Source organism: Drosophila guanche, unplaced genomic scaffold (genome assembly GCF_900245975.1).
Source record: "Drosophila guanche unplaced genomic scaffold, DGUA_6, whole genome shotgun sequence".
In the NCBI taxonomy this organism is placed as follows: domain Eukaryota; kingdom Metazoa; phylum Arthropoda; class Insecta; order Diptera; family Drosophilidae; genus Drosophila; species Drosophila guanche.
This window is the reverse complement of record NW_022995743.1, coordinates 5,793,575-5,819,092: the sequence shown is the minus strand read 5'-3', so window position 1 is coordinate 5,819,092 and position 25,518 is coordinate 5,793,575. Positions and strand designations below refer to the sequence as shown.

Below are 25,518 nucleotides of genomic sequence, written 5' to 3'. Positions count from 1 at the left end.
AGCAGCAAAAGCATTCGCATTCGCATTCGCATTCGAGAGCAATAAAAATATTTGCCATGGCAGTTGCACCATTGCCTGAAAACAAAACTGAATTAATCAAGTGATTGGCAGTGCGGGGTGAGAACGAGTGGGGGGGAGGGAGGCCGCCGCCTCTTGTGGCAAGTGGCAAGTGACATCCGCTTGCTCGTCAGCTTCCGCAGGCAGTCAGCCAATAGTCGACGGCAGCTGTTCTGTTTCTGTGCTGTTTCTGGTCTCCCCATAGACCTCCGAACAACGGAAATGTTAAATGCCGCCAAGAGGCAAAAATCCGAATCCTCCTGCCTCACTGTCCCCCCTCCTGTCCCCCAGTGGCAGCAGGCCCTTTTCACTGATCATTGATTGAGTTTCGTTCCGTTCCGTTTGGTTCCTGGCCCTGGCCCTGGACCAGGTTTTTGCCTACATTTCCATTTCCCTGGACCTTTTCGTTTTTTTTTGTTGTGTTTGTGTCGTTGCGTCCTGTGCTTAATGCTGAATAGACAGACATGCTGGCCATGTTTGTTGACCGGCCCAGCTGTCTCCCTCTTAGCTACTTATCTCCCTTTCTGTTGGTAAGCAACTCAGCACCCGTGTGTAAGTGACTTGCGACACAAAGTGCTTTTATTGATGTTCATTTGGTAAGGCAATTTGTAGCGTTTTGTGACATTTATGCGTCTGGGCCATTTAAATGCCATTATGCAACTTGTTGTCCAGCTATTTTTTTTGTATGGGAGACAGGATAAACTCAAGTGGGAGCCAAGTGTGGACTTTTATTGAGTGCAACTTCTGGTTTAATTGTCAGATACAACACAAACGCACGAACGAAGGAACGATGAGTGTTGCATGCTACATGCTTGGCTTTTAGCTGATTGATTGCCAAGAAATCAGGTTTATTGGTAGCTCTCGGGTGCATATTATTTGATTACCAAATCAACTCAATTCCAGCTGCATTAATCAACCAAATTCACTCTCTGCCTGCACGAAGCTCATCATTTAGACTGCCATTCATGGCACACCAACATCCATCCACATGCAAATACACTTTTATTTCTAGCTAAATGTTTACTTGTCAGCACTTCAAGCTAAAATCTGCAATCGAAACCAATCCACTGACCTGCCGCAACTTGATTTTGTTTTTCGGTTTCATTTCATGTGCTTTTTTTTGTGCTGCAAAAACGACACTTGGCTTCAAATATTCCGCTTTAAATTACTCAAATATTTCGTATAGTTTTTGTTGTTGTTTCTTTTTGTTTAAATCTGTGGAGGGGCGCTGAAGCAAACGTGTTTCACTGGCCCGAAGTTGGGCAATCGGTTGAGTTTTGTTTTTTTTTTTTCTGGTTGGTTCTCCCACTCGGCCTGCAGTTCATATTCATTAATTTATCACTCGCTCTGAATTCGGGGTAACTCTATACACGGATGCACACAAACACACACACAGAAGATATTTGTATGTATTTTATGTGCATTTATGTCAGTTTGTGTAACCAATTAAGTGTGAAAAACCTTTTTTCTTGTTTCTTTATTTTTTTAATTTTTAATTTCTTGTCTTCTGTGGCGCTGCGGCCTTGCCGCAGTAACGGTTAACCAGTAGGAGTCGTCGACTCTTTGGTTTTGGATTACAATGAATAATGGCTCGAAAGGCGTCAGCGGAAATGCGCGGCAAGAGATAATGATGAATGGGCGGGTAGGTGGGTACTCGCAGGATAGCTGATCCTTGAGGCAGGTGAAAGGTTGAGATAATGAAAAGTGAATGGCGAAAAGTTAATAAACATTGCGCTCTCCCTCCCAGGAAATACAACTTTAAACAGAACCCGCAAGGGCGACACAAAATGCTCTCATAATTTGTATCAAATCTTCACAGTTATTTATGCGAAAAGTTTCTGTTGGCCGCTGAAATCTACACTCTAATTTGTCTTAGACACACAAATAACTCTCCACGTTTCTCTCTTTTCTGCAGTTCATTTTGCGCCACAATTCGCCGTGAATGTTTTTTGCTATCTCCCCAGAAATTCCACATTCTTAAGCTACATTTTTCCCTCTTTATTTGAAATGATTTCATATGTAGAGTCGTAAATTCCATTCAAAAGTTTTCGGCGCTCAAATCTGTGTGTGTGTGTGTGTGCACCTTTATCTTGCTGCATTACGTGAGCTGCAAGACACGGGCGTGAGTCTCGGCCAGGCGACTTGGGAGCATGAAGCAACTATAAAGGAGGGCCCGTCGGCTTTTTTGAGGGAAACGTAACAATGCTGTCAATAAGTGCGAGTGAAAGGGCGTGCAGAGAGAGAGAGAGCTCATACTTGCGTCCCACCACGGTCGGGGGGAAATGACCCGAGGAACTCTGAAGACGACGGGCCCTCCTTATAGTTGCTTCATGCTCGGCAGTGACTCCCCGCCAGGCGTTGGAGAAACAAATCAATGTCTCTGCCCCTCTGTTACGCCCCCTCTCCAATTCACTCTCCCTCTCCCACTCTGACTCTTTCTAATCCATCGTTGAAATTGCATTTGCTTTGGATGTTGGCTGTGTGCCTGTGTGTGAGTATCCGTGCTTTAATATGCGTTAAGCGTTGCCGCTGCCGCTGCCGCTGCCGCTGCTGTTTGTCGATGCCTGTTCCCCGTTGCTTTCCAAACATGCCACACTTCGATCTCAACTCCCTGCCAGACACCCGCAGCCCTCCCTCCGCCTGCTGCCATCGCATTCTCCACCCATATGCAACACGCCCCGCAGCACTAAAACTTTTGCAAAATGCATTTGCGGTTGAAGTTTTTCCTTCTATTTTTTTATTGTGTTGTTTTTTTTTTGTTTTTGTGGTTGTGTTGCATTTGTCACAAGTTGCTGTGTTTGCCGCTGCTGTTGGTGCAACGTGTTTGCGGCAGTGTTTGCCGAGCTTTATGCCCGTGCTCGAAGGTTTATTTCTGGATTTAATGCACACAAAAATCAATTCATATGTTGAACAAATAGAGAGTAAAATCCAATAACTGGCCCCTTATTGGGAATTATTAATACGGATTCACCGCACTGCAAATGTTTCCTAAATGTACCAGAAGCTCCCTTCTGGCCATAAACTGATGCACAGGATGGCAGTGTCTGGTAGCGTCGTTGCCTCTTGATTGAATTTCAAGTAAAATCTACTTAGTGGACAAACTTGAATGAAATTGCAATTTCCCGCTAAATGTGGCTCCACGAGGACACTTTTGACCGGCACAATTTATTGGCCATATTTATAATAAAACATGGAAGGACACCACCACTGCTCAAGAAATGAATTTTCCTTGGAAGCAGTCAAAGCGATGAACAGCGGGGAGCAGGAGGGGAGCAGTGCCGGGGTCTACAGAGAAAATGAGAAATATTAAAAGCCAACGTCTCGTCTCGTCTCGTTGATGCGGTTTTTTGGTTCAAAGTTTTTGCTCACAGCAAAAGTTGCATCAATTTGTTGCTTGCCGCACCGCACCGCACCTCTGCCTCTGTCCAGTCTGCCTGCTGCTGCTGCTGCTGCTGCTCTTGTGCTTCTGTTTCTTCGACATCTTATTTTTCCTTCTTCCCTCTTTATTTTTCTTCTACTTATTTCGTTTTCTTTCGCTTTCCTGTGGCTCTGGCGATTCATCTAAAAATAGCTTTTCCACACGCTTTCAGTGTGTTAAAAATAACATCATATTTACCCCCCGCTCCCCTCGCTGCATCTACCCAGCTCTGGTTGCACTTTGCGCTCAAATTGAAGAAATGTGTTGCAAGTTTGCGTGCACCCAGGGACGGGGTTGGGGCCTGTAGCTAATAGTTAATAAAATGCCAGAACTTTAAGTGGCAGCCAGCGAACGGCGCTCCTTTCTCTCTCTCTCTCTCTCCCTCTCTCTCTCTCTCTTTGCAACGATCTATGGGCTAGGCGGGGGGGGTGAGCGGTAATCAAAGTCAACAGCAAATGTACCTGTTAGCATGCTTTACGCTCACATGGATACAACACACACACACACATAAACACATATGAGCAGCGCACCTGCCTTTGACTTTAGGTTGAGGTTGAGGTTTGCCTTTTGCCTCACTGTCTGTGGCTCCTTCTGTTGTCTGTTGTCTGTGGCAGAGACTTTAATGCCTGCGTGTCATGAATGGCATCGCAATGTTTCCACTTTAGGGCTTCCTTGCCACAAACACAGGCACACACATACACACACACACACGGGGATAGAGGCCAGGCCACATCAGTTGGCTGATAAAATTATGACATATGAAACTTTGGCTGACATCCAGGCTTAAGCCCTGGCAGCACAACAAACCAAAGCATGCAAAGTCACTTTTTTTAGCCTTTTCTTTCGCTCTTGAGTCTCCTTTCCACACTCCTGTTGTGGCCATAAACATGCACACAACATGGATGACGCAGAGAGCCCGATAAAGCGACTACTCCGGAGTGCCACGGCACTGCCCCTCCTGCTGCTCCCCTCTACCCACCGCCTCTTCAACGGGCACTTGATTAGAGTGGATAAAACCCGAGCAGAGGACTGGAGTTTAGAGAGTGTGAAAGCGCCTAGAGATGTAGAAGGGGTAGAAGAATTTTGGAATTTAAGCAGTTTAAAAGTAGTTGAAAAAGAGCGTGAAATTTATGGAGCCAAAAGGAACGAAATGGAGACTATTATTTGTAGAAGTTCCCTTAGAATATTAGAGAATTCGGGTCTAAAGGAAAGATTATTATTTATAATAAGGAAAACTCGCTTAAGCCCAACCCTTTTTCTTGCAGTGTCATTAGAAGTTCCATAGAAAAAGGTAAACGAAACGAAGTAGCATAAGTTTTTGGTCACTAAAATTACAACGCAAATGCTGTGTGTGTGTGTGTGTCTGTGTGTGGCAAGAACAAAGCGGTGCTCCGGGTGTAATGGCCAGCCCAGACAAAATTAAGTATGCGACACAGGGGCCTCATTGCCACAACTCGACACTCGAAACTCGACACTCGAGTGTCGCCTCAGCACAAAAAGTTGCCGGAGTAAAAGACGAAGGATATGCAGGGACATGAAGAGTGCTTCGACACTGCCTGTACATTTGGTGTTTTAATTAAAATGAAATTAAGTATCCACTGGGAGCACTAACGCAGAAAGGAGCGAGAACGAGCCATTGGGAGCGGCATTCGAATGAAGTTTGTGGTCGAATGGACACGACTGTACACGGGAAATGTATGCCAGGCCACGCCACACACATTTTTAATACGCAATTGTTATGCTCGTAAGTGGAATATGGGTCCTGTGGCCGAAATGTAATTACAGTTGCTCGGATGACAAACAGAGAACAAATTGTGATGGCCGGGAAGTGGGAGTTGTGGGAAAATGTTGATTGGATGCTGTTTTCCTTTGAGTGGCTGAAGAAAAGTGTTGGATATTACGTAGTATGGAAATTAATATTCCTATATTTATTTTTTCATTTTGATATAATTTAAGGCTTTTTTTCTCGTTTTTTGACGCTTTCCTTCACTCACTTTCCTGCTTCAAATTCCGCTCTCTTTTTCTCCAGCTTTGATCTTTCTTTGCTCAGTTTTCTGCCAGGAACGTGCATAGTTGACGTTTGCTCTTAGTCATCTCTGCTTCCTGTCTCTCTGAAGCTATGCACTAATCTAACTGTTCCTTCTATTATGCACTCTCTCTTGCCCTAATCCCCTCAAGAGTGTCTGATTAAGAGAGCCAAAGCAACACGCAAAGAGAGCGCAAGCTGATGATGATCCGATTAAAGCTCTTATCGGTCACCCCACCTCTCCACTCCACTCTCTGCTCAGTGCCGTTGCTTAGTGCAGCTGCAGCGAGCAACTTGAATTACGCTTAAAGCGAGAGGGCGGGCGGGCGAGCGTGGTCCGACGGAGGTTGAAAGAGTAAAATAAATTCTGTTAACAGCAGCGCCACGCCGCTGCCCCACATAAAAGGGGAAGCCAAGCGGCAACAAAAGTTTCAGTTACAGTTCAGTTGTAAGCTTTTTCTCTTTATGCAAGAATGAGGGGGGAGGCGAGGGAAAGAGCGTGAAAGAGACCGGGCCCTGACCAGAGCCACAAATTCTGTTGGCTTTGAATAAGTTACCCTACTCCTTGCCCTTGCTGCCACACCCTCCTCATCTGGTAAATAAAAACATATTTATGCAAGGCTAAGACCAAGGATAAGGATGATCCTTTTCGATGGCAATGAAGGGGATGTTGCCGGGCAGGAGGGGTACAAGTGCTGCAGCAACTTGGAAGCAAGAACAAAGGGTGCACACTGGCGGGCGGGGCACATCCACATTGCGACTCCCAGGGCCAAGTGGAAGTGGAAGGGCCGGCCCTGCGGCCAGGAGCGAAACCAAATTTATTGCAGGTCGCGACGTATTTCCTTTATCTTTGTTTTTCTGTTGCATTGTAATTAAATGTTTGGTCAAAAGCAAAACTTTAATTTTGCAGCGGAGGCAACAGCAGCGCAAAAAAATCCCTGAAATCCAAATTGCAACATGCCGCATCAATTTCGTAATAAATTCTCAACGGACCAAAAAAGTGGGAGATAAAAACAATACAAAACCAACAGCAAAAAAAATATGCAATATAAATAAATAAAAAGGTATTTGGCCTTGATGGTGGGCGTGTCGCGGTTCGGTTCGGTTCGGGGTTTTGTGGTTCTTACGTTTCGCCTCCAAAGTTGTTCTTTTGAAAACACTTTTGAGCATAATTTATTTGTTTTGTTGTTGTTGTTCTTGTGGCTGTGCTTTCGAGCTTCTTTTGAAACCCGCCCTGGAAACATGCAAATTAACTACAAATTTGATATCATTTTCTGAGGTATTGTTTTATGATGATGCTGCTACCCTTTGGTCACTATATCTTTTTTTTTGTTTTATTGTAAATTTCGAATGCGAAATTTTTGTATGCGTTTGCATACCCTGCAATGGTGGGGTATATTCGTGTGTTATAGGGAAGTTCTTTTGGGTGCATAAATCATATGTATTTGGTATTTCACTTTATGAACATCTACGAATAATACAAATGGTAGAAATTCCCCGAATTGTAAGATCTAATTATAGGATCTCTCGTAGTCGCAACACACGTTGCACATGCCCTGCCTTCCTACTGCTCTTCGCATCTTTTGTTTGTTGCTTTCTGTTTGTTTATTTATTTGTTTTTGTTGTATTATGTTATAAGCCGCTAATTTTGTTTAATTATGGACCTTTTTAATTGTCATTCTCCGTATCGGGGGAATGGGGCGGATACCAAAAGAATCGCCAAGAATTTGCCTCTGTCTCTGATGTCATAAAGTGAAGTCATGACTGGGACAAGGCAACAGATAGAGAGAGAGAGAGAGAGAGAGAGAGAGGGGGAGATTGGTGGAGCGAATACCGGGAAGGTGGCTGGTGCTACAGTGCGTTTCAGTGGGGATATAAATATGGGGATTATTGCCATGCAATAAGTCTCAGAATAAGATTCTTTGAAACGGTTTTTGTTTTAATAGAAATTGTAAAATTAGCAGAAATATCAACACCTTTGCCCTTTTCCAATTTTTGTATAATTTTTGTTTTACAAATTTTCTTTTTCTCGCAGCACTTAAACTTTAGTACCGCACTGTCTCCACCTACCTTGCTTACATTTCCGTACACATATTTCCCGTGGCATCAACAGCTTTTGAGTTGCAACGGAGCTGCAGCAATGTTTCTATAACTTTGACGTTTTTTTTCCGATTTCCCATTGTCCGTCGTTGCTGTATGCTGAAAAGGGAAATTGAAAATTTGAAATGGTTTTTGTTGTTTTTGTTGTTGCAGCTGCAGTTTCAATTGTATTCAAATGTTTCAGACATAAATTATAATTTTTGTGAGCATAAAATTGTGCATAGAGGCAGCAGACAGAGGGAGTCTATGGCACCCCTGCGTGCACTTCCCCTTTTTATTGCTGCACCTAAGAGCTCCACTTGCTCCCCACTCCGCTCTTTGTGTGTAGCTTGTGGCGTGGCCTTGTTACTAATAACCTCAATATGAGAGATCTGCAACACAAAACACATACAACACGGCATGCAGTAGCTGTGCCACCCCCCTCTCACTCACCCACTCTTCTTGGCCATCTTCCATTTGTTGGTGGTAGCCTCTCCACAAGGGTAAAAGTCTTCACGTGGGGTTCTCATGTTTCTTCAAGAGTTTTCCCTTTTCGGTTTCACTTTTCACCAGTTCCGTTCTCAGAGCCAACTGCATGACGAGAGAGTGTGAAAGACACTGATTGTGTTCGTGTGCGTGTGTGTGTGTGTGTGTGTGTGTGTGGCCCTCATCAGCGGGTGAAATAGTGTGAAATATTAACCGGCTGCTGGGGCAGCATCGTAATGCATATAAGCCCTGATAATTGGAGTACAAATCTGCTTGTAAAGCTTCAGCGAGCGGGCGAAAGTTGTGCCCAAAACAAAGAGAGGGAGAAGAGCGTGGAGGGAGCAGAAGGAAAGAGAGCGGGGAGAGTGGGAGGAGGAGTGGAAGAGCTGTGTATGGAGATGCGTGGCATAACTGTAAAGAGATAAATGCAAACAAATTGATGATCGGCCGCTGCTGCTGCTGCTGCTGCTGCTGCTGTTGGAAGAAAACAAATTACTAACAATTTCAGCTCCAGAGCACCGTTAAAGAGCAGCAACAAAGCAACGAAACGAGCACAGGAGTGTGGTTCGCTCTCCGGCTCTGGCTCTGCGGATACCCTTGGTCAGTCAGGGGGCAGCTCCTGCTGCAAAACATAAATACCCCTCGTCCGTTCAAGGGTACACGTACACAAAGCGCGTCCGTCGCACAACGTTCATTAGCCTCGTCGTCTCGCTCTCGTCTTGGCATTTCCGCGGCCATCTATGCCATCTCAGCCATCTGTCCGTATGGCTAACTATCTGGCTGGGCCAGCGTATCTATCAGGCTACAAATTGTATCGAGTGCAATGCATAGAATTTATTGCTTCCTGTTCGCTCGAATGCCAAAAACCGCCAACGACTGCCAGCTGCTGAAGTTGAAACTGTGCACTGGGACTGGGATTGAGGCTGCGACAGTGGCAGTGGCAGTGGCAGGGTCTCTTCTGTGGCAGCTTGGACTTGGCAATTATGCCATTTGACATAATTCATAACTGCTGCAGTGGCAGTGGCAGTGGGCAACCTGTTTTTGGTAGCAAACTTTGATTCGAAAAAGGAGGCCTTTGTTATCATCAATTTATGCGAACGAAAGTTGTTTGAACTGCGACGAGGAGTCGTCTTCGTCTTCGCTAGATGACGATGGCTGTTGATGGCTATCAGTAACCAGGGAACGAGGAAGTGGTGCTACCAGTTACGGTGGGGAGTCCAGTAGGAAACTCTCTGCCTACCGTTGACCATGTGGCCTGCCACAGCCACAGCTATGTGTTCCTCCTGGGAATCAGGTTAACTTTGCGCTCCGTGAAAACTCTTTCCTTTACCCTCCCTCCCTCCCATTCGCTTCTTAATAAATTGACAAAAGTTTGTCATATGCATTGTTAGCCTGAAAGAGCCCCTTGGGTGCCACGGGACCCCATTCCAGAAAGACTTCCCGCCCCCCAACCCCTTTTAGACCCCCTCGAGGCTGGCCTATTTATTCGCCACCGCCACAGCGAGTGGGTGGCTGTGCCGCGCTGTATGGCAACAGCAACAGCAGTTCTGCCACTTTGATGAACTTTTGTGGCAACTGTGAAAATGCTTTCTGTTGGTTTTCTATTTTCTATTTTCTATTTTTCCAATATTTTTGCCCCTCATTTTTTTTTCCCCAGCCAGCGATGCCCTTTGGCCTGGTTTACTAGGCAGCAGCAGCGGCTTCTGCAGCTACTTGTTGGTCTATTTGGGTTAAACACTGGCCGACATAACGGGGGAACCGGATATAAAAGGTGCATTAAAGGCACAAAACTATCATCTCTGGGAGGGAATAATTTTCGAGTTTGATTCTCAGGTTGCGAGTTTCTTCCTTCAGAAAAGTTTATCCAGTTTCTTCTTTGCTTTATAGTTGCGCCACGCACTGTACGTCCAAGTGTCATAGAAATATTGTTTCATTTCTGTTGATTATTGCATTTTTGCTAGAAGTTTATACAAGTACCTCGGATAGACTTTCCTTTGCACTTTTTCTCTCTTTCAGCTGCAGTTTCTTTTCCAGAGAATTTTGCCATTTGTCGAGCTCTAGCCTCCCCCCCCCAGTGCTGTTTGTGTTTGCTGGCCTTTTCATATTCTCCATTGAAACTTGTGCGGCTCAAAGAACATTTGAAAATTGTTTGCTACTGCCACTGGCCCTGCCCCAGCTCGGGCCGTTTGTGCTCCCCCCTCACATATTTCTGATTGTGTGTGCGTGAGAAGAATTTAATTAAAGTAAACCCAAAGGCCGTGGCATGTTACTACCCCCTCAAATGGAACTCAAATGCACACAACAAAACTTCATCTCTGGGTGTAATTACCTGTGCGCAAACTTTTCGCAGTAAATGTGCATATTTTCGCTGGAAATTTCAAATTTTTTTGCACTTTTGCACTGTAGGAACGAGCATGCAACACGACAGCAGCAGTTTCTGTTGCAATGTGTTCTAGTTGTTTATGCATTTTTCACATATTTATGCTCTGATGCCACATGCCGCATGCTCAGTTACAGTTTCAGTTTCAGTTGCAGCAACAACGAGTGTGGCACAGGGGCAGGGTGAAACTCACTTCATATTTGTTTTATGGAAATGAATTGTGTGTGGGGTAGAAAACTTTTCAGCAAGAATTTTCACTTTTCATTGAAGCAGCGGCACAGCAGCGGCAAATGTTGCATGTGGCATGCAACAATCGCAGCAAAGGGAGCCCAGCCTTGTTGTTACTTTGATTATTGTTATTTGTCAATGATTTAATTCCGATTGGACTTGATTGACAGAGACTCGACTCGAAAGTGAGTTGCCCCTGCTGTTGCTGCTGCCACACAGTTCAAGGTTGCCCGTAAACACAATTCAAAACTTGGCCAACTTTGCTGCAGCAACTCCCCCACTCTCCCCCCCCCCCCCCCCTATTGATTGACTATAAAAATGCATCATTGCAGCTACAATAAATCGCAGATTCAAAGCCCACTACGGCCCTTCCCTTCGTGCACCGCACAGACAAAATTGCTTTTTACATGCATGGCCACAAAACTAATTACCAACTGAAAGTGTCAAGCCATTGCCATGGAGAGGCTGTTCTCGAGTGTTCACTCGTTCTCTCGCTGCCAGCACTCAGTGCCCTCTCGGTTCAAGTGGCAGGTGGAAAAAGTTTGCCTGCCACAAAGCCAGCCAGCAGCAGCAGCCACATTGGAGACCCACACAAAACACTCATACGTAACTTGAAGAGCGGCAGACAACATGAGCAATTTACGAAAAAATGAAACATACAAAAACAAACGTACGAGTGGAAGAGGTAATTGTTGGTACCCTGCAAAGATAGGGTGGAACTTTGCGCACTTAAACCCTAAAACTGTTTTAAAACATATCTTACATAGCTGTAATTTTGTGTAATTTTGTTTGAAACTTTCAACACAAATCGTGTGCGGATTTGTTCTATCTTTACTAAACACAACATTGAGAGAGTTTTTTCCTGTTTTATTTATTCTGCTCCAGAACTCATTCCAACAAATGACTTTGTCTTCGCGATGCAATACATTTTGCGGCTTCGGCTACAGCGCCTTCCCATGGGAAGACAACCCAATGTAAGGGTATAAAGATAGCTGAGATAAATGTAACCAAAGAAAAGAAACCCAATTTTTCTATTTTTGTTGGCTGTGTGTGTGCAACATAAAAATTGACCTCAGCGACAAAAGGCGGCCAAACGACGACGATGGCAACGGCAACGGCAATGGCAACTTTAGGAAGCAAATCCATGCAACATGCATGAGGGGGTCTGAGGGGGCTAGGGAGGCCATAACACACACTCAAAAGTGGAGCAGCAATTGCAAACTGGCCCCCAAGACCACAGCAGCAGCAAACGCGATCAACGACCAGCACAGCCAAAGGGGTGGGTAGGGGGGTAGAGTGGGACATTGAAGAGAGAGAGAGAGAGAGCGAGCGAGCGAGAGAGACGAGCATCGTCGTCGTGTCTTTTGGTGGGCAGACAAATTACAGTAGCCAGATTTTCTCGTCTTCAACGTTGTTTTGCATTTTGCACTCGAGCGAGCCACGCCTAATGCCGCCCACTCCGCCTATTGTTGTTGTTTTTGTTGCTGAAGATTTCGTAGTTTTCGAGGCATTTGCTTGTTGTTGTTTCTGTTTCTGTTCTTGTTGCGCTTCTACTACACGCGCCAAACATGTTTTTGGTTTTATTTTTTCATGTCTGTGTAGTTTATACATATCTTCTTTCTGCTCTTTTTTCTAATGCTCTCAAGAATGTGGTTCACTTTTTGGATGAGTTAACAAGCTCTGGGCCGCACACTACATGTGGCTGCTGCTGCTGCTGTTGCTGTTGCTTGTGGCTTGTAGTTGTTTTTGCAGCTGTTTGCAGTTGTTGCTAGTCCTGCTAGTCGCATTCTTGTTGCCACAAATTTGTCATAGAAAGTGTTTGCACTAACACATACCCATACATCAGATTCAAGCGATAATTAAAGTCAAAACATGTGACGTGACGGGCGGCAGGTGTTGAGCATTTGGATGGTTGTTGCCCCCATAAACATTTCTAGCTATATTTAATACTTACTTCTGAATATTGCTAACAATTTATTTTACCCATTTTGTTTTACCATTTTAGTTAAAAGCTGCTTTGCCATAGTACTCCGCGACGTGTTTGCTCAGGTGAGTTTTTCGCTGAATAAGTTTTAATCCTAATTATGCGCAGAGGAGCACAGCTCATAGTTTAATCATGTGAAATGCTGTAGATATATTTTTCGTTGCAAATCGTTGCTCTCGAGAGTCAGTCAATTGATTTACGGTGCAGTGAGTTCTCTCCGCTGCTCGAGTATGCCCGCTGCTCCCTCTCCCTCTCCCTCTCCCTTCTTTATTCTCGTTTCAGTGGTGCTAAGTGCGTTGGCCTAACGGCAACTTTCTGACATCTCTTATTTATGTGTGCACACAAAAAGCAAGAGCAATCGCATTGGGCCCATATGGTAATGAGGCCTAGTTCTGCTTTGGCCATAAACAGATTATCAGCAATATGCGAGAGCGAGCGCTCACTTTTATTGGCTTCTTCTTGGCAGGCCATTACCCAGAGACCAGAGGGAGAAGGAGAGAAGCAGGAAGCAAGCGGCAGAAAGAAGTTGAATTCGAACTCAAGTTGAGTCATAAGATGGCATTAGCTTGATTATTACTCATCAGCGAATCTTTTTTTACTACGCACTTGATGCCTGGCTGCAGCCTGCTACACGGTACGTTTTTCACCGATGCGAATACATGTTTATATTGAAGGTGCGATAATAAAAGCATTTCTAATGCATTTTTAATGTTATTAAAAGCACCCAAAGGGATAATCTGTTGTCTTGCTCGAAGCTTTACTTTGGTCGTACATCAAAATAGCTTCGGTGAAAATTGTAGGGTGCTTGTGAGGCGCTTCATTAAGGCGTGGCCTTATTTGCCGCTGACGTCTGTCGCACGACGACTGCGAACGGGCGGCCCACGCCTTTTGCAGATTTATTGCCGCGTGTGTGTTTGCGACTGTGTGTGTGTGTGTGTGTGTAAGCTATGCTCATTCTCAATCTAAATCTGAATCTGACTCTGATGGTGACTTATTTATGTTAGTGGCGGCTGACTGCTGGCTGCTGCTGTTGCTGCTGCTGCTGCTGCTCTCAAGTGGCGTGGGCAGCGACCGACGACGAGCTTTTGCGCTTTTGACTGTTGTTCCCGTTCCCATTCGCGTTCCATTTACATATACAACAGATGCACACACATACAGACAGACATGCAGACATTTATATTTCGGCAGCTAAAATGTTGGCAAAGTGGCTGGCTGCTCTCTTGCACGCTCTCTGGCTCTTTCCCTTGGAGAAATTAGTCTGGCAATCTTTGATTTATTGCCAGAAATTCCCTTCTTGCCGCTTTGCAATTCGGTAGCATTTTGTTGCTTTGACACCAATTGGTGTTTTCGGTTGTCTGTCCGTTGCACGCTATTGTGGCAGTGGCAGGGGCATTGTTGTTGTTGCTATACGCTACTGCTGCTGCTGCTGCTGTTGCTCGTTTGGCTGTTGCATGTCAGTCACTCAAATGGCTGACAGCCAAACGAACAAAGTTCGTGTTCGGGTTCGGGGCAGAAGCTGTGTGGCAGCAGCAGCAGCAGCAGCGGCATTTGCCTCTTGTTGTTGAAGTGCCCAAAACTGAAGGTCAAACAATCGGCGGTGGTGTTTTGGCTCTTGCTGCCGTTACTGTTGCTGCTGCTGCATTTGCAAAGTGATCGAAACAATGTGTTGAGAGCCATCGAATTTGAGCACTTGAGTGGTCAATGTCGCCTCTGTGGTTAGGTCTTTGTGCACATACCCTGTAATTGCACAGTGCGTGGGGTGTATTGTGTTCAAGCAGGTGTCGCCTGTTACTAGTGCGACCTTCTACACCCACACAAATAGGGAGCAGGCTGTGGTAGCAGGCTCATCCTACAGAATTCAACAGAATCCAACAGAATTTCAAATGTGGATAAGTTTAGAGGAATAATAGTATAACTCTATATGAAACACAGAAGTCTCCACCAAAACATTACAATATTTTGCACAGCCTTTATATTGTAATCCTATCCATTGAAATGTTGAATATTGATGTCCATGACTCAATCTTCAGCAATTTCGCTTGACAAAACGAAAAAAAAACCCAAAACAAAACGAAAATGCAAAGTAGAGTGAAATAAAACAAAAAAGATTTGGCATATCATGAATATTTTACGAACTGCGAAACCGGTTCCATTTGCTCCCCACCTCTCCTTCCCCACACCACACACCACTTCATTCCGTTCCATTCTCGGTTGCTGTCTCTGTCTTTGTGGCTTTCGCCCTCATTACAAAACACAAATCATGCATTGCGTTTACTTAACGGTTAACAAAAAGCTGACAAATTTATTGTCGCCGCTGACATAAATATCGGCATCGGCAGCGGTATCGGACTTCAGCCACACGGGAAATGTGTCAGCCAGGAACACTGAGCACAAAATGTGCCAAAAAATCGTGCTGTAATTGACACATATACGGTGTATACTTACTACATATATCAGGTTCACATTATGCAGAACGAGAACGACTCCAGGTAGAACAAAAGACTTAAAGAAAGAGCGAAATATTCTCTGAGTAATTGAGTGGAGTCCACCACTCAATGTGTGCGTGTGTGTGGTCGTCGCTGGCAGATCAAAGGTGTATTTGTACATGGAACACATTCTTAATGAGCTTCACAGCTGGCAGTGAGCTTCATCATTTTGTGCTGCTTGATCTACTTTTGAGATTAAAATCTTTGAAATGTCAACGAAAAGAAACCGTTTAGCTCAATTAATTTATAGAAACGGTAACTGCTAAGCGTGTGAACTCATGCTTACGGCACTCTCTTGCTCTCTCTCTCTCTCTTTGTTGGCTCGCGCTTTGGCTCTCTTCTGCAGCTAGGAATGAACTGCATTCAGTGAGGGTGACACAAGAGAGCGAAGCGCAGTCTCTCTCTTGCTCTCTTGATTCTACAAAACCAAAAACAAGGTTTCTGCCGCTCGACTCCCGTTCAACTTTAGCCCCATAAGAAAACACAAATAAATTTAAATTTCATAAATTTCTACACACATATTTACAGTCTTTCACTTTCCGCCTCTGTGGTCCATATATGGAATTATCTGATTAATTGTATGCATATTTTATTTGGCTTCTTTGCTAATGAACTGCTGCTAAATGCCAAAAATGGGTTCTCCCTGTCCGCAAGTGAAATTTCGCTTTTCCCCCCACGAAGACAATGCTCTGATGTATGTACGAGGATGCAAAAAAATGCCCAACCGGTTCTACACACAATATCTAGTTTAAATTAATTTCTTTTTCTCCATCTTCTAATTGGGATTTTTGTTCGTCTGTTGGTTTTTTCTGCAAATTTTTAATTAAAACATTTTGTTGAGTGAAAGTTTTTCGAACTTGTAAGATCTACGGCTTGTTTATTTTAATGGTCAATTGTCAGCTTCCGTTCTGCCTCAAGGAAAAAGCAAAACAAAAGAAAAACAAACCAGCAAACAAAAAAACGAGTGCAAAACAGAGAAGGAAAAGAAGAGACCGACAGCAACAAAAGACATTTCATTTTAATTAAATTTGTGTCAAATTAAATGCCATTTCTCCACTAGGCAGCCAAAAGGCAACAATTGTGTGCAAAAGTGAATTAATTTACTTCAAAGTTCAGTATGAGTATGTTTCGTTACTGCCTGATGTTTTCATCGGTTTAGCATGACGTTGACGTTCATTTAAATGAAGCTTCCATCTGCGTTTCCATTCTCCCTTGCTGCCTGCCTCCCACTGTCATTTGTGGCTGCAAACACTTCAGAGTGCTGCTGTCCAAGAGTCATCGTTGGCCAGCCGGTAGAGATGTCCTTCTGCAGTACAAGCGAAATTCTTGAGCGTGCATTGACATTTGCTTTGGCTTTTGGAGTGGCTCGATGATGCGGCTGCTGCTGCTGCTACTGCAGTCTGAGGAGTCTGCCATGAGTTGAATTTAACACCTTTTTTGTTATGCCTCCGGCATGTAAAGGCCCAAAAGCAGAACTAGACAGAGTCGCAGTTGCAGTCCCAGTCCCAGTCCCAGTCCCTTGTCCCTGTGCCAACAATGGTTGCTGTTGCTGTTTGCGGCAGCTGCTGCTGTCATTGTTGTTGCAACATAGAAGCAACAGCAACAGCAACAGCAACATCGAGTAGCAGCCCTTTAAAGGACAGCGGCAATGCACTCAAAAAATTGATGACCCAGCAGCAACGGCAACGGCAACGGCAGCCGACTGTGGACTGTGGACTGTGGAACGTGACGTGGATGCGACTGACAGGCGACAACCCAAAAGAATGAGAGAACCAAAAGGGAATCATCAACATTTAAGTTTCAAATTGAATCTCCCTTGGCGACAACGACAGCAGCAGCAATGGACAATCAGCCAACAACTTGACCTTGCGTTTCTTGCAGTGCAAGAAGAGGCTGTGGCTGGGGGCTGCGACTGTAATGGATGCAATCTGGTTACCCCTGGGAGACTTGACAATTGTTGGCCATAAAAGTGCTAAGCAGTTGGCCATTTGTGGGCCCAACATTAGAGCAACGCACAGGCAGAGCAGCCACAGCAGCAACAACGAAAGTATTAACAAAAGACTTAGGCAGCAAACGCGAATCTGCTCGCCCCCACCCACCGAACAGACAGCAAAGAAAAAACCCCACCCCAACCCCACATTCCTCCTACGGCAGCAGCAGCAGCAGCACCTAAACAATGGCGCGTGCTGCGGTTTAAAGTTATAGCCAGAGCCAAAGCCTGTTTTGGCCAAAGCTATTGCGTAGACTTGGCCTAAACCTGCTCTGGTCATGAAAATGCTGCATTACAGCCATTACATGGGGCTCTCTTACGGTATACACTACACACATGAGCCGGGTACTGGCCATATGGCAAGATAAATGTGCAAAAGGAATGTTCCATAAACACTTATTGAAACGAGTCTAAAGGGTATTTCAGGTTCAGCTCTTGTCTCTCTGAGTGCTAATAAAGTCAAGTCAAGTCGGGCTAACGAAAGTTATTTATGCACGAGCAAGTCTACTTAGGCCTCTGCATGCGTCATCGGTTGCTGTTCATAATTTATGCCAAGACTCGGGTAGTCGTCAGAGCCCAAAGCCACAGGCAAAGATGTGGAGCTGGTTGCTGGAGCACTGGTTGGGGTGGGCAAACCAAAAGCTGGTTGCTGGCGTGGGTGTTAATGGCAAAACAGAGCGAGCGAGCCAGCAGCTGGGCTTGTGTGTGGATAGAAAACAAGCTGAACAACTACGAACAAGAACGAAACGACAGCAGAACGTACGAACAGCAGCAGCAGCAGCAGCAGCAGCAGCAGCAGCAGCACAAAAGGGTCGACGACTCCAAAAAGCGCCCGCATCGGTGGCAGGAGAAGCCAACAGAGGCAACAGAGGCAACTGCAACGGCAGCTGGCAATGGCCGTCGTCGTGGCATAAAGCAAACAAATGGAAATTGTTTAAAGTTTGCTTTGGTTTATGGCCTTTTTGGCCATTGCGTGGAGTGCCCCCAGAGCACAGAGCACAGAGCACAGAGCACAGGGCACAGAGCCGAGCCAATGCTAATTGCAATGGAATGTCCAGCTGCCCCGCTTGCGTGGGATTACAGTTAATTGCAAAAAGATATACACTTGCCACAAATATTTATTCAAGAGCAAAACGAAAAGCTAACTCCTTTGACTGGAGGGCTCAAACTTGAACGGACGAAAGGGTTCGCCGGCGCCGCTGTAGAACTTGGACTGAAACTCCACCCAGTGCAGGCGGAGCGTGTGCAGAAAGGCGGAGAGTCCCTCCATGCCCACCAGAATGGCCACCGTGAGCACGGCCCAGGCCAGGAAGGAGCAGGCCAGCACGGGCACGGATACAACGAGTGGGGCATTGGTTTTGAGACCCTTGGACAGGACCATGTGCCACAGCACATGCGACAGCTGATCGTGGGCCAGGGAGAGCGCCCACAGGCGCAGGTAGGAGGCAGTGTGGGAGACAGAGCCGAGGACCGTCTCAATGGTGTGTATGCCCGAGTGTATCCAGATCTCGGAGAGATCAAACTCCTCCGCATGATCGGCACTGTGCGTCTTTGGTTTGAAACTGCGCCGCTCGTTCACGGCATCCTCCTGCGATTCGATGGAGTAACGCTGAGCGGAGCGCATCTCCTTGAGGGTCTCTCGGCCACGCTGCTTTAGCTCCCTGAGGTCCCGCTGCTGGCGCTCCCGCTTCAGTTTCTTCTGCTTGCGCTGCAGATAGATGGGCTTGCCGACCAGCATAACGGGCACCGCCAGAAAGGCAACAAACACGAGGATGTACTCCAGCTTACGTTCACCATTGAACATCTCCTTCTCGCACTGATCATCGTCCAGTTCGGTGTTCTTCATCAGCATCATGTCGATGAAGGTGATCAGCACGGAGGGCGCACAGGCCGTGTTGTAGGGCGATGACTTCAAGCCACCGTACAGCAGCCACTTGAGGAAAATGAGGAAAACCAGGTAGCAAAAGAGGCAAATCATGAAGACAAACTGCGGCACAACCACCAGCAGCAGATCGGCATTACGCTTCAGGAGAATGCAGTTGGCAGCCGAGAGCGAGAGGCCGAACATCATCTGGGCAATGCCCAAAATAATGGCCATCTTCATTTTCAGCGAGTTGAAGGTGGTGATCGAGTCCTCGCCGCTCACCTTCCACACCGGATCGACGCCCAGGGGATAGGGATTGCCCGAGTAGAAGTATGTACTCGATGGATCCAAATTCAGCTGCCCGGACATGTGATCCAGCGTTGAGGCGTTGTAGCGGCAGCTCCAACTGGAGCCGAAAATGTTAAACGACTTGGACAGCACATCGTTGTAGATCAGACCCATGTAGATGGAGAACAAGCCCATCAGCAGGACAATGTAGCGACCGGCAAAGAGAATGTTCAGGATCTCATTCTCCTCCTTGGCGGCACGCTGACTTGCGGCAATTTTGTTCTCTTTCCAGATGAGCAGCAGGGCGAACAGGGACACCAAAATGCCATGGCCAAAGTCCCCGAACATCACGGCAAACAGAAAGGGGAACGTGATGATTGTGTAGGGTGCCGGATTGAGCTCCCTGTAGTCCGAGATGCCGTACGAGTCGATGAGATTCTGAAAGCCCTGCGTGAACTTGTTCAGCCGAAAGTACGTGGGTGGAATGTGGCTGGACTGGCGATTCTTACGCAGCAGCAGCGGCGGCAGCGACTGCTCATCGGTGCGCTGTCGCGGTGGCTCCAGATGGGGTTCATCATCATCATCATCAGCATCAGCATCAGCATCCGCCTGTTCGCTCGGTTTCTTCTGCTGCTTTTCCGTTTGCTGCCCTTGCTCCCGCCTATCCGCGCCGCCCTTTATCCGCGTGCCCTTCTTCAGTGCCCCGCGCACACCCTCCAGTTCGGAGACGGGCACAAAGCACTCGGCCTGCAGATACTTTTGATGCTCCAGACCACCGACTGGTCGCAGGCGATTCAGCAGATCGTAGACCCGCAGAGCCTTGCTGAGATTCACGCGCAGCAAGTACAAATCCTGCGCTGTGACCTCCAGGATCTGTATGTGTATGTGCTCCGACTCCTGCAGGATGCGCTCCACGTGCTCGATCTCCGCGCTCAGCTCTTCGACGAGTGCCATGCGCTGCCTCGCGGTTTCGGGGCACTCGTAGATGGACACATGATAGGCGTGGCAGAGCTTGTTCACCTTGGGCCAGATCATTGTCGAATTGGTGAGCAACAGCAGCGAGAACTTGCGCACCTTCTCCGTCTTGTGGGCATGAAAGTCCATCATGGGCAGGGGCAGCTCCGCGAAGCGCACCACCAAATTGAAGCCAAACAGGCGATAGCACAGCAGCTCGAAGCTCTCAAACTTATCCGCCCGTATGGTGCCAATGATGTAGTTGAGCTGCCGATGCACAGGACTCTCCTCGGCCGCATCCTTGATCAGAGTGATGAGCGTGCTCTCCGAGTAGAGCAGCTCGCTGCCCATATCCGAGGCAAAGTACTTGTCCGCCTTCTGCAGGGCAAACCGATGCTCATCCATGCGACACTGGCGACGCTCCAAGGCATTGTAATGCTCCACCACGGCAGAGGTCTCCACATGCAGTCGCCGCAGCCGCTCGCCGTACTCCTTGAGGTCACGCTCCAGCAGTCGATTCTCCCAGTCCACATCCGGATAAAAGTACACCCTGATGTCCAGCTGCAGCATCTGCTGCTGCAGACTGTCTGCAATGCGTAGCAGCTCTTGGCACAGCGACACCTTCTTGGCGTACAGTCCGTTCAACTGGCGATCCTCGTCGTAGACATTGTTGAACTGCAGTCCCCCATGGTGGCCCAGCTCCATGAGGCAGTCGAAGGCGTTCTCCGTGTGCAGCAGCAGCTGGCACAGCTCTATTTCCTCGCTGCGGAAAAAGGCTTTGGCCATGGTCGAAGCAAACAGAAACAAAACTAAAACAAATGAAAAATAAATCCAAGTATAAAAGTTTTCTCTCTGTCTCGGGCTCGGTGGATATTTGTTCATGTGGGCTCTGGGCCTGCTCTGCTCCGATTTTGTTTTGTCTCCTGCTAATTGATACGTTTGTTTTTCTCTCTACCCTCTCATTGTTGTCGTTTTGTGGCTTATTTAATTCGAGTAGCGAAAAACATGTCCGGGAGGCTTGAGAGATCTCAACTGAAGATAATGCAATGCTTTGCATGCAAGCTCGTTGTCGTTGCCAATGCAGCCACTGCCACGCCCAGCCCACACTGCCGCCACGCTACAGTGAACAATCCACATAGGGACTGGTGGGAACCAACGGGCATCCCCACACACACACACACACACACATCATTTGTGGGAAGTCTTTCCCAAAGAACCTCCAATAATTTCATTGGCAAAACATCGCAGAAGAGGAGGAAAATTCTCACTAATTTTGCTTAAACTTCCCCACAATGCAGCCTGAAACTGTCTTTGAATATTCCAGCGATTTGTTGACACAACAAAAGGGAATGGCATAAAAGTTAATAAACCCATTTGATGATCAATTTAGTTTTATGTTTGGAATTTTCTATACAAACTTGTGAATATCTTTTATCTGCCATCTGCATGTAAAGAATGTAAAATAAATTGTAAATTCTTGGCAAGTTTTAGTGACGTTTCCAAATAATTTTTCAAAGTTTTTACCAGCGGAATTCGCTCTAAAAATCATCACCAAAGTCGCACAATAACCAATTCGTTTTGTATGCATGAATTTCCACGTTTGTGCTGTGCTTTTAATTAAGTTTTAATAAAGACAAATAACATTTGATTTAGTTTGACATGCATTGTGGGCATTGTTTTTGTTGCAGCTTCTCTTTTATATAAGCAGAAGAGTCGAAGAGTCGAAAAGAAACATTTTCCCATAGAAATCAAAGTGGTGGAGGGGCAGATGGAAAGAGGGGGCAGCCATTTCAAAGCACAAATTGTTTGGTAATTTCCAACAAACGGCTCACTGGCTGACTGACTGACTGACTGAAACTCTTTGTAAATGGAATTTTCGGCTCATTAGCCGTTGCTAAAAGGAAAATAGCCGAAACTCAAAGGGAAAATTGTGTTCGAAGGCGGCCATAAAAAGTTCGTTAGCACTTCTCCGCCCCTCCAGCAACAATGAAAGTAAAAGTGCACTTGATAATTTCTTTGGCAAAGCGGCGCGACTCCGCTTTTGGTTAATTTGCTCTGACAATGGGCGTTTTGGCCCGGCCAATTGCCATTGTGCAGTTCGATTTCATTAGAGACACACCCCCGCCCGCCCCGAAGAAATTAAGTCACCAAATTGAAAGTTTCGAAAGCAAAAGTGTACGGAGTGTAAAAGTTTTCACTTTTACAAGTCCAGTAATGTGCGACAATTGCAGGCAATAAATCAAAGCAACATCAAAGTCAGTTCAAGAACTGCAAAAATGGTTGAACAAATGTCGAACACGTGTTCGAGGTCCAGTCCATAAATAAAATACACTCTGGGAGGAAACAATGTCAATTTGTTGCTGAAGGCAAAAGGCAAAAGGCAAAGCACACAGAGATTTTGAAGACTCTTTTCAAGTGGGATTTTTTCTTTGTTAAGTGCCTTTCCGGCGGGGGTTATTGTATTTTGGAGTATTTTCATAAACTAATTTGCATTTCTCTTTTGCCCACACATTGTGTAGCAACGTTTCTAACTCTCCTCTTTCTGTTCACAGAGTTGGTAATGTGATCAGCGATCTGGAAGCAATTAGAAGATACAACAAAAGGTAAGTGACGCACAGCAGCAGCCAGACATTGATTTTTTTTGGCATAACGCCCTCGCTGGCAGTCATCTGAGTTTTTCTAGTCATGTTCAACTCAAAGAGAAAGTGCATCTTATGGGACGCTGGCCAGGCCTGGCCTGTAATTTGCCAGAACCCATAATTAACGCCTAAACAGACACGGGTACAGGGTCTGTCTCGCATCTCTTTTGCTCTTTCATTATGGCAATCAAGTGCGCGTATTCCGCAGCATGTGGACAAGATTTCATTTCATTTCGTTACGTTTCTTTTTTAATTATAGAGAACTCTAGAAAACTCTCTCGGGCTGGGCGTGGGTGTAGCCCCCAGAAACGGGTCAAGAATGGCCCAAGATGACGGAGGGAAAACTGCTAGCGAAAGTTGAAAGTGACAAAAAGTTATGGCGCAGGCGGGATTATGCCACAACTCTAGTTGATTCTCCATCTAATGGTCTTTGGTCTTAGGTAATCTAAGCGTCTAAGCGTCTCTTCTCTTACGCATTAGAGAGGCTCATCAGGTTCGGCGCTTAAGTCATTCGTTGCGGCCGCAGACAGTGCGTGGACTTGGCACCGTTACACAGGCCACAAAGAGGAAGAAGACGCTAAAGGAGGCTGCCACATTGCTGCCACAAATGCTGCCTGACGGCGGCTTCATTAAAATGTCTGTCTTGAAGATTGGCCGAGCCAAAAACGTTTTGTTTTTGTGTCGTACCCTGGGATTGCTGTAGGGCGTGGAGGGTATATCGGTTTTAGAGATGGAGGAACTTTGGCATCCATTAATCTGAAGATTTTGCTCTCACATTGGTTCTGCTGGTGGGTTGTGAGTCTGCTACAGGGTATCCTCTTGTCGTAATACCCTTCTACACCGCCTGTTACTTTGTTTGAAATTGAAACGTCTATGTCTGGTGTGTGGAGACGACTGCGGCTGAGACGGGCAAATGCATCATCGTCTGCGGCACGTTGTGGATGTCAGCTTATCTTCACAGACAAACGCATCTTGGTGGTTTTGGTAGGCCATGACTTTGGGCCTGCTCAGGGTCTGAAGCTTCCGCCTTGGCCAGGTTCAAGAAACACAAAGTCTGAGGCTTAAGCTTAAGCTTCAATTCCAAACGCCCGACGCCACCGCCATCGCCATCGCCATCGCCACCAGCGAGCAATTTTCAATTTGCCAATTGTAGCAGTAAACTTTTTTTATAGCTGTTCTTTCTCTCTTCTGCGTCTGCTTGGAGTGCTGCTTCGCTCTCTCTCTGTGTGTTTCATTGCTGCCTCTCACTCCCTCCTGTTTGTTCTTGGGCTGTTCTCTCTTGCTTATCTGCTTCTTGATTCCCTTCTTTGATTTGTATGTTCGCTCTCTCTCGAATCTGCTCTCCCTTCTTTGATGCGAGTGTGTGCTTGGAGTACCGTTAGCTTGGCTGCTCTTGCTCATGTCGATTGGCTTTAGGTGTTTGCTTGTCCGTTCATGTCTCGACATGTCCGTTCTTGTCTCTCGGCTTCACCTGCTCGCTCGCCGGCACCGAAATCTGCTGTTCGTTTGTGGGTCGGTGCTCGGGGTTGGGGGTTTCTTTGCATGCGCCATGTGCGTGTGGGTTCTGGGTCTGGCCTCCACTAATTTGCGACAATTGGCCAGGCCGTTAGTCGACTCCAAATTGACGGATGGTCCAAGGGGGCTGTGGCCTTTCATGCCCATGGTTCCGCAGCCCAGCCATAACAACAATTTATCGGGGAATTCTGCCATGAAATTACAAGAGCACAAAGATCAAGCGCTGCTGCTAACAAGCAGCCTTGCTGCGAGGGCTCTTACGGAAGTTTATGTAGTTTGTATTCAAATTTAATTATAATTATGTATGTCTATAATTACATCAATTTGATTTGGATTTTTAGCGATGCAGCAGAGGTCATTGGTGGGACTGGAGTTGAGTAAAGAATGTGGGTGGGGGAATTGGCATGCGGAAAAGTCAAGAAACAGCTGAGATAATTTCCATGGCAAATCCCTCTCTGTTCTGCCACCAGTTCTGACTCACCCAGCATTCAAAGGAACCGCTGCATCTGTATGTACATATGCCGCCACAAAACAACACCAAAAATTCCCCCCAATTAGCGGTGTGTGTCTGACCCTTCAGCTTGGATTTATGCCCCATAAATATCCAGAAATTGACAGACACTCGATGGGCGCTTTTGCGTAACTGCCCAGCCACGGCGGCAATTGGTCATTACAAAAGACCAGGCCCAGACACAGACACAGACACAGGCTTAGGCTCGGGCTGCATTGCTGGAGCTTGCAACACGGACGCAACAGGGAGTGGTAGAGGTGCAGGGGGGCAGAGCGACACATAACCGCTAGAGCCACATGTGGATGGATGTATGGATGGATGGATGGCAATTCATTAAACACACGCTGCTTTGCATGATTTCGGTTTAGGGTTACTTGCCGCGGCTTTTGGCAACATGGTCGAACATGACCCAAATTTTGATTATGACCGCACACACACACACACACACACACAGACACATGCATATATGCCGCTGGTTGCATTACGTCCCGGTGTTCCACCCACAGCAGGGCGCCAACCTCAGCCACCCCCCACGCTGCCCGCACTACGCAGCCAGCGGCGTGAGTTCAAAGTGAAATTCTGTACTTTGATTGCCGGGTTCACATGACCGCGA

General features: G+C 46.4%; 2 protein-coding genes across 3 annotated transcripts in view; one reads left to right on the top strand and one right to left on the bottom strand.

The window, feature by feature from the left end:
* Positions 1–12,612: 12,612 nt before the first annotated feature.
* Positions 12,613–21,065, bottom strand: LOC117592542 (V-type proton ATPase 116 kDa subunit a). The gene is made up of 3 exons (XM_034286417.1): positions 18,276–21,065; positions 17,157–17,175; positions 12,613–12,623 (listed from the first exon to the last, which is right to left on the bottom strand). Exon 1 carries the CDS (start codon positions 21,024–21,026, stop codon positions 18,276–18,278), a length of 2,751 nt encoding a protein of 916 aa, XP_034142308.1. The 5' UTR covers positions 21,027–21,065; the 3' UTR covers positions 12,613–12,623; positions 17,157–17,175.
* The window catches only part of LOC117592551, a 57,803-nt gene continuing 44,964 nt past the window's right edge, over positions 12,680–25,518 (top strand). Inside the window, exons 1-2 of one of the 2 annotated variants that reach the window (XM_034286435.1) lie at positions 12,680–12,723; positions 22,793–22,843. The gene's annotated coding sequence lies outside the window, so the exon portion shown is untranslated. The remainder of the gene's footprint in view (positions 12,724–22,792; positions 22,844–25,518) is intronic. The other variant, XM_034286444.1, reaches the window with a different exon arrangement.

Bases quoted from the DNA above. Each gene is read 5' to 3' on its own strand.
- LOC117592542 (XM_034286417.1), bottom strand. From the start codon at position 21,026: ATGGCCAAAGCCTTTTTCCGCAGCGAGGAAATAGAGCTGTGCCAGCTG.